The sequence below is a fragment of the Ailuropoda melanoleuca genome, chromosome 16 (genome assembly GCF_002007445.2).
Source record: "Ailuropoda melanoleuca isolate Jingjing chromosome 16, ASM200744v2, whole genome shotgun sequence".
Lineage (NCBI taxonomy): Eukaryota > Metazoa > Chordata > Mammalia > Carnivora > Ursidae > Ailuropoda > Ailuropoda melanoleuca.
The window spans coordinates 44,514,937-44,524,037 of record NC_048233.1 but is presented as its reverse complement, the minus strand read 5'-3'; the positions used below and the strand labels follow the sequence as shown (position 1 = coordinate 44,524,037).

The following is a 9,101-nucleotide window of genomic DNA, read 5'->3' as shown; positions in this document are numbered from 1 at the left end:
CCACACACACACACACACACATACACATCTTTCTCTATGTATTTCAATAATCTTCTCTTCTTTCCTTTTCTTTTTTTTTCTTCTTCCTTTTGGTAAAATGATTTCCATAAGTAGTATGTGGGTCCAGAAACCACAGTCAGCCAAACAAGTCTTTGGACTCCCTGGTTAGTTCAAGATTACACTTCTATCCCAGACTTTACAAATGATCATATTCTCTCTACAAACAAAAACTCAATTAATGTTGGGCATGAGACCAAAATCAGTTCAGTAAAACTCAATTCAATAAATTTTTGCAAATGTTAGAGAGAATATTCTTTTGTGTTATAATTACAGCTATAAAAAATGAACCCAGAACTTTCAGAGATCCATTAAATAGAACATATTTACTTCACTATGAAGCCAGGGTAAAGAAAAGCAGAGCCAAGAAATAAACTGAGAGAATATGAATACCAATAAGTTACCAATAATAACAAAAGCTAGCATCCCTTAAGAGTTCAGGTTGGATTTTCACTCATAACCATGATGAGTCTATCTAATTGTCCTATCTTCTAAATTTCTCTCTACCCCACCATGTACCTCTTGGCCCTTGGTGGCTTTGTCATCAGGTAGAAAGACAGAGAAATAAAAAGTAAGAAAACTTTTACTCCCTATTTTTTGGTCTATTAAGTTTTTACTTAGTATTTATGCAAATACCATCAGACAAAATATTTCTAGAAATTTCTTCCAGAAGAGGATAATTTTTAAGCCATTAATTTTAGAGCAGTTTTAGGTTTACAACAAAATTGAAAGGAAGGTACAGAGATTTCCCATATACCCGTGGACCTCAATCCATGCACAAACTTCCCCATTTGCAACATCCCCAGCAGAGTGCTACATTTGTTACAATCGATGAGCCTACATCGACATATCATAATTGCCCAAAGTCAATAATTTGCATGATGGTTAACTCTTGGTGAATGCACATTCTATAGATTTGTACAAATGTATAATGATTGATAGACATAAATACATAGGTAGATAGATGATATCGATGAATAATATATAGATATTGATTACATATATATAGATATATAAATATATAGATATAAATCCTTTGTGCCCTGCCTACTTATTACTCCTTACCCCTCAAACCCTGAGAACCACTGATTTTACTGTGTCCATAGTTTTTCCTTTTCCAGAGTGCTATATAGTTGGAATCATAAAATGCGTGGCTTTTTCAGATTGGCTTTTTCACTCAGTGACATGCACGTAAGTTTCCTCTATGTCTTTTCATGGTTTGATAGGTCATTTCCTAGAGATAGCACAGTTTATCCATTGACCTACTAAATGGGATCTTAGCTTCTTCTAAGTTTGGGCAATTATGAATAAAGCTGCTATAAAGATGTGTGTGCAGGTTTTGTGTAGACATGTTTCCATTTCTTTTGGGAAAATACCAAGATGGATGATTGCTGGGTCGTATGGTAAGAGTGTGCTTAATTTTGTAAGGAACCACCAAACTGTCTTCCAAAGTTGCAGCATCATTTTGCATTCTACCATCAACAAATGGGAGTTCCTGTTGTTCCACATCCTCAGAACTGGGTGTTGTCATGTTCCAGAACTGGCCATCTTCATACGTGTGCTGCAATTTCTCCTTATTGTTTTAATTTACATTTCCCTGATTATACATGATGTGGGTCATCTTTTCATGTGCTTATCTGCCACCTGTCTATCATCATGGGTGAGGTGTCTGTCAAGATCTTTGGCCCACTTTTTAACCTTGTTGTTCATTTTCACATTGTTGAATTCTAAGAGTTTTTGTGTATTTGAGTTGACAACCTATTTAAATGTGTTTCTCAAATATTGTCTCTCAATGTGGCTTGTCCTCTCATTTTCTTGGCAATGTCTTTTGCAGAACAGAAGTTGTTAATTCTAATGAAGTCCAGTTTATCCGTTTCTTTCATGGATTCTGCCTTTGATATTGTATCTAAAAGATCATTGCTAAACCCAAAGTCATCAGGGTTTTCTCTATACTATTTTTAGGAGTTTTAGAGATTTGCCTTGTACATACAGGTCCACCCTCCATTTTGAATTCATTTTTGTGATGAACGTAAAGTCTGTGTCTAACATGGGCAGAATCACATGAAAAAGAGCTGAAAACTGTGTTGGCTCTTGTTGCCTCTGAGCTCGAGTTTACTGGTGTCCTATAAAAGCTTGGGCACTCTGCCATGGAGCTAAACACAGATAACCAGATCTGGAGTTGGAGAAAAAGAAAAAAATCCAGGTGAAAACCCAGGTGTCTCCCACCAACAAAATAAACCAGCAGATAAACAACAACCGGTGAGCTACAAAGTGGCTTCTGCTTTACTCCATTCTCCAAATATCCCAAATAATCTCTCTGGTGGTCCACTAACACAGGAGACAGGGAAGGGATATCCTAGAAAAATAGTTCAGCCTAGCCAAGTTGAAATATTAAAAGCCTCCAGAGATATATTGCCAGACTGCCTAAAGAAACTTTTGAAATTCATTACCTTGATTTTGGTAATGTTTTCACAGGTGTATACATGTATTAAATGTCAAGTTATAAACTTCATTGGATACACTTTATTTTCCATAAATTGTAACTCCATAAAATTGTAAAAACAGATAAAGAAACAAGACAAAGGAAAACAAAACAAAACAAAACAGCAACAAAACCTGCAACCCAGCCTGAACTCAACTCAGATTCTAATTGATTTAAGAGACTCAATTATTATTGCCTTGTATTACCCGGGATGTCCTAGGATTCCTCTACACTGACTTTTTTTTTCTATCTTTTGCAGATTTCAACTACTTCAGCATAATATTCCTAGATTTCTGGTTGGTTGGTTGGTTGGTTGGTTGATTTACTTTTGTATTTTAATTAAATCAGGAATTAACGGAATTTTATCTGTTTTAAAAGTAATTACCTCTGTCAAATAAGTGTTCAGCTACATATCAATGCTTGATCTGTCTTTTGAAATGAGCAACCACCAAAATGTGACCTAATGTTTTGGATGACTGATTGATATACTACTGATGATGTGGAAAACAAATAATCAGGGGAACTAATGTGTCCGTTACCTGTCAATCTAAATAACTAACAAAGATCTAACTTACTCACTTGTTAACATCAGCTATGTGTCCGGTATTTAGGTATTTTTTCTGATGAAGTTATGGCAAGGTGTATATGAACTAAGAAGTTCTACATTTTCAGTCATCTTTCTCCTCCGTGGTTTCCCAGAGCACTCTTTTACTATCTCTCCTATTAGTAGATTCTGAATAATTAGATGGATGACTAAAGAATTCAAGAGCACAAACTTAACCATATGTTTTAATAAAAGTTTGTTAAAATCTCTAGGACTCAGTTTTCTTCATCTGTACATTGCAGAGATTAAAGTAAAACATCTATAATTTTAAAATTTTTCTTGGCTTCTTTAAATTTTAAAATTACCCATACTATGAGTCTAACCCATGTTTTTTGAAAAATTAATATGGACAAGAAATGTTCAGAAAATATCAGCTTTGATGGACATCCTGCTGGAAAATATCAGAAATTTAAAATTTAGTACGAAATTTAGAAAGAATATGATTAAAGTTTACAAAACTATTAACACCATAGATACTGTTAATACAGTTTTATTTCATATTCTTGTAGAAGAGAACCAGAACAATGACGAGGCAACAACACTAAATTGTATGAATTTGCTATTGATATATTGCTAATTAACTCAAATTTGAATCATCCCTTTACCTCTTTCCTGGATTCACTCAGAGTTTAATGTGTGTATAAATCATTATTAACCGTTTTGCAATCAGTTTGAAAACCAACATATATTGATTTTCCTTCTTCAGAACTTTCTTTCCCTCAAACATTGAGTAGCCTAAGTTATCAGTGGTGATTATTGTGGAAACACTAAATTTAAATCTGAATAATATAACTTGTAAATAACCAACTTTATATTAATACAGTAACAGTATTTAAGCTATTCTTAACAAACTGAAGTAGATTTCCTCTGGGTATAGGTTTGGTTACTCAGTTACCAAATACAGACATGGAACACCATCCAGCAGTGGATAAGATAAGAAAAGCTGAATTGTAAAAAACAATTAGAAGTCATATTCCCAATTCTGCCTTTCTCCCAAATCTTTTCCCTGAAAGCGAGGTACAAATAAGGAAAAGCAGCACAAAAGTGTTAGAGGGCACACACACATATATACACACTCAAGGCCTGTAAAATTTTAAGAAATAAAGTGATGGCAAAATAGGTTTCATTAAATAAGCAGTTTTACTGTTTCGGCGTTCAGTTAGGAATATTGACAATATATAATAACAAACACTTGGATGCTATAATAATGTACATCTACACTGTTCCAAACATTTACGTGTTATTTATTATTATTATGAACCTCAGTTAGTTTCACCTTCTGGAAAACATTGTTACCTTGCTGACCATATCTTTGAAGGCTATTTTCACTTGCTTGTTCCTTAGAGTATAGATGAAAGGGTTCAACAGAGGGGCAACTGAGGTATTTAGGACAGCCACTCCCTTATTAAAAGTTTCTGCATCCTTAACAGAAGGATTTATGTACATAAAGATACAACTTCCATAAGAAAGTGAGACCACAATCATGTGAGAGAAGCATGTAGAAAAAGCTTTTTTTCTTTGTTGAACGGAGGGGATTCTCAGAATTGTCCTGATGATGTACATGTAGGAAAGAATCACTAGCACCAAGGTGAAGATGAGGGTAATTCCCACAGAGATGAACTCCATCGTTTCTATGAAACGTGTGTCTGCGCAGGACAGGTGCAGCAGTACCGTATAATCGCAGCAGTAATGATTGATGACGTTGGATGCGCAGAAAGGCAGCTGGAGAGCCATTGTATGTGGCACAACGACAACCAAAAATCCTGAGAACCAGGAACACAGGACAAGTTGAATGCACAGTCTCTTGCTCATTAAAGTTGTATAATGGAGGGGTTTACAAATGGCAGCGTAGCGGTCATAGGACATGGCAGCTAAAAGATAAAACTCAGTGGCTCCCAGAAGGATGGCAAAAAAGTACTGAGTGAAACACCCCGCAAAGGAGATAGTCTTATCTCCAGTTCCGATATTGACCAGCATTTTGGGAACAAAGACAGAGGTAAAAGATATTTCCAAAAAAGAAAAATTCCGGAGGAAGAAATACATAGGCGTCTGGAGGCGGTAATCCAGCAGGGTCAGAATGATGATGGTCACGTTTCCCAGGATGCTTAAGACGTAAGTTAGCAGCAGAAAAAGGAAAAGCAGAGCTTGGAGATCAGCATCATCTGTCAGTCCAAGAAGAATGAATTCTATCACCGATGTCCTGTTTCCCATCATTAACTTCAGATGCAAATTCAGACAGAAAATAATAATGACGTAGCGACTAACTCATTTTCTTATTTTACTTGGTAATTAACAAAAGTTTGCTTCTTAGGGACATTGTCAATTGCTTTCCCCATTTTTTTCATTCATTTATCTTTTCCTTCTTAATCTATTTTGATTTTCCTCTAAGTTGTTAGATGTCGTCCTATGTGTATAGACAAATCTAAAACAAATTTAGAGAGTCAATTTTATTTGGTGAAATACATTTCTTAAATCAGCCTCTTAACTCTCAATTTATCAGCCAACGAAGCAAACATAAATTAAGGTATGAGCTACAGGAATAAAATTAAACTTGGTTGTTTTCTTCTTTTTGCTGTTTCATATTTTTTCTTATTTTGGTTTCTCGTTTTGAATAATAATTCTGTACACCTACTGAAGCTCTAAGCTTAGATTGATTTTTCCTTTAATTCTTTTTTTTTATAATTCTAAAATCTGTCCTAGCAATTTTATGCAGTTGCTATCTTATTGGACTACAGTATATGTTTTTTAAAAGGACCCTGACAAGGGGCACCATCTGGTGTTAACTTTAACCACAGCTTCCCCCGCCTCCCCCAAAAACCTTGGGCCCAGGGTTGTCCATCGTGTAGACTGAAAGGGCCCAGTGACACTCTGGCAGCAGCCCCCTTACTCCATGGACTTAGCAGAAGCACAATAGGTCCCCTTTGATTCTCCCACACTATGCAACCCGCAAATGGTTCTGGAATTAAATATATACTGCTATACTTAAAAACTTGGGACATGCAGAGTCAGCTAGAAGAGAGGAGAAGAAAGTCCTCGGTGGGGAGGGAAGGAGGCGGGCGCACTGAAGAGCCAAGCTGCTTTGTCCAACGCCTGTGCTGTAGCTAAAGGAACTCAGGCCGCCCACACAGTAGGCCTGCTCAATTCACCTTGCAGGTCAGCACGAGAGTACAGAGCTCAGGCTACGCATAGGCTCCGCTAGGGGCGAGCAGCTCGTCCGCGGGTCTCCAGTCCTCCTGCACAGTAGGATACACGCACACGACACTCCCAGCAGCCGAGCAGCTGCAAATGCCCCCGAGGCCCAGGTAACGCGCGTCGTGATTTCTTGGGGCTTCTGCACAGCTGGAGCCTCGCGTCCCCCGCATCGGGGTCAGAGCGCGGGCCAGACCCGGACCGCCGCTGGTGGTCTCTGGGCAGCAGCGAAGACGGGCACTCCGGTGTTTGGTCTCTTTGACCCAGTGCGCGCTTGCCCCGTCTGACGCGTCGTGAGTCCCCGCAGGGCATCAGTAGCCCGGCCCGCAGCGCCCGCTGGGTCCACTGCAGCTCTTACCCGCTTTCTGAAGGCGGCAAACAGCTCACTTTCCACCTTTGCTCTGAAATGTCCCAACCCCACTACGACGACTTCGGCGACACGAACCAAGACTAGGATGATGACCAGCGGGGCAGGTCCCCAGCGGCTTCCTCGGACTGTGGAGCAGCGGAGTGGGCCCCTAAGGAACAGCAGGGCCCCCGCGGCGGGGATCACTGCAGCGGGGGCAGCTCTTACCCGCTTTCTGACGGCGGCGAACAGCTCACTTTCCGCCTTTGCTCTGAAATGTCCCAACCCCACTACGACGACTTCGGCGACACGAACCAAGACTAGGATGATGACCAGCGGGGCAGGTCCCCAGCGGCTTCCTCGGACTGTGGGGCAGCGGAGTGGGCCCCTAAGGAACAGCAGGGCCCCCGCGGCGGGGATCGCTGCAGCGGGGACGAGGGCGCACGCGTCTTCACCGAAGTGTCCCGGTCATCCCAAGGGATAAAGACATAGGCTCCCACACAGCGTAAAATGCTTCGTGCCCCCAGAAGGTAAGGCTGGGAAACACCAGCGGGGTCTTGGAGGGGGTGATGCCGCACTGGTCCACGGTGCAGGCAGCCCTGCTCTGCCGCAGGGATGTGTTCGGCTCCTGACCTGGCAATGGCTGGCTCTGGCCCCGGCCCTCCCCGCACCCCCATCCCACACCCTCCTCGCGGTAGCTGAGCCCTGGCCCCAAGCCTGATAATTTTTCCTTCAAGCTTTTTTCTTTTTCTTTTTTAATTTATTTATTTGAGAGACAGAGAGAGTGAGCAAGTGAGAGAAAAGAGCAGGCCAAGGGGAGAGGGAGAAGCAGACTCCCTGCTCAGCCGGGAGCCCGAGGCAGGGCTGCGTCCCAGGACCCTGGGATCACCACGGGAGCCAAAGGGAAACCCTTCACCAACTCAGCCACCCAGGTGCCCCTTTCCCTTAACTCTTAGTAAAGTGCTAGGAATTCATATTACTTACAGTTCTTTGGTCATGGCAAGGGNCACCAACTCAGCCACCCAGGTGCCCCTTTCCCTTAATTCTTAGTAAAGTGCTAGGAATTCATATTACTTACAGTTCTTTGGTCATGGCAAGGGCTCAATAAATGCTACCACCATTTAATGTAGATATATGCATTAGTCAGTACTTGGCAAAAGTTAAATCAAGATAATCTCCCAGGTTGTGCTTTCTTGCTGTATGTGGGAACTGCCCATCAGCAAATTACAGTTCCTCAAATGTCAGCGCAAGCTCAGCTCTTCGTACACTTGTATCTAACAATCTCAACCGACCTGATTGTTTCTCCTCTTCTTTATCAAAATTTACCACAATATAACACAGGTCATAAAGTCCAATTATTTTCCAGTTATATCAAACATGTACACTGTATCTGCCCAGCTTTAACATAAATAAATTACCCACAAGAATAAGTCTTATTTCTCTATATCTTTCACGCAGAGGCCAGAACAGTATACAGATTTGGTAAAAATTTTAATGGAAAATATTTTTTGACTTTTTTAGATTCATAGCCCTATTTTATTAAATGCTATGGTTTTTATGGAAATACAAGTTCCAAGTAAGCTTACACATACAGCTCTTCAGAATTTTTCATCATCAGACACAAATAAATATTACTAAGAATGCTTTTCTCTATTCAAAAAATTATAAAATTCTTTTCATTTTAACAATTGCTTTACTACATATGTTGACATGTTTTCATATTACACAATGTAATAACTTAGTAATAGTCACACATAATATATTCTTATCAAGGTGGAAACTCCAGAAGTATTTAATACAACAGAAGAGAGGTTTTGCCAACTTAGGAAGGTTGATTATCTAGAAGATTTCTATCTAGAAAATTTCAAGGTTCCTGACATAACTTCAATCAATTTGTGCTTTTGTAGATAACTGTCTCTTTTGTCTATATTACCATATTTAGAAAGCATCATATGCAATGCACTTACCAGTGTTATTAAAAATTCTGTTTTGTTAATGAGAATTAGATTAATGCACCAAGAATGTAAATTTAAGTGTTAGTTGAAAGAATGGCTATCTAGGTCTGAATGTATTATCCTGACCCCTTTATAAAGGATACAGATAAATAGATGTAGGAAATTAAAAATTATGCACAAATAATGAGCTTTACAACAATATTTCATATGCAGAAAAATATCAGGTCACACCTCTTCCGTTATGACAAAACAGCTCATTACATTGTAACATTGCCACAGCTAGTTGAAATAAATCGGGGATTTGAACAACGGCTAATGGCATTCTGTTTCTACATGAAAATAGCTAGTGTCAGATAATTCAGAGATATTGATGTCAGTCTTTCAGTTTGAGACCCTAGCTATTAATTAAGACTGAAAATTGTAACTCAGAAAGTACTCAAGCAATGCATTCACTAAAGAACATTAAGA

At 39.4% G+C, this 9,101-nt stretch overlaps 2 protein-coding genes across 2 annotated transcripts in view; both read right to left on the bottom strand.

Moving 5' to 3' along the window:
• Positions 1 to 7,833, bottom strand: part of LOC117796804 (olfactory receptor 2AP1-like) — a 12,104-nt gene extending 4,271 nt beyond the window's left edge. Inside the window, 1 exon segment of the mRNA XM_034646434.1 lies at positions 7,757 to 7,833. The gene's annotated coding sequence lies outside the window, so the exon portion shown is untranslated.
• LOC117796803 (olfactory receptor 2AP1-like) lies at positions 4,416 to 7,808 on the bottom strand. The gene is made up of 2 exons (XM_034646433.1): positions 7,757 to 7,808; positions 4,416 to 5,360 (listed from the first exon to the last, which is right to left on the bottom strand). The coding sequence occupies exon 2, from the start codon at positions 5,355 to 5,357 to the stop codon at positions 4,416 to 4,418; it is 942 nt and encodes a 313-aa protein (XP_034502324.1). The 5' UTR covers positions 5,358 to 5,360; positions 7,757 to 7,808.
• Positions 7,834 to 9,101: the final 1,268 nt, after the last annotated feature.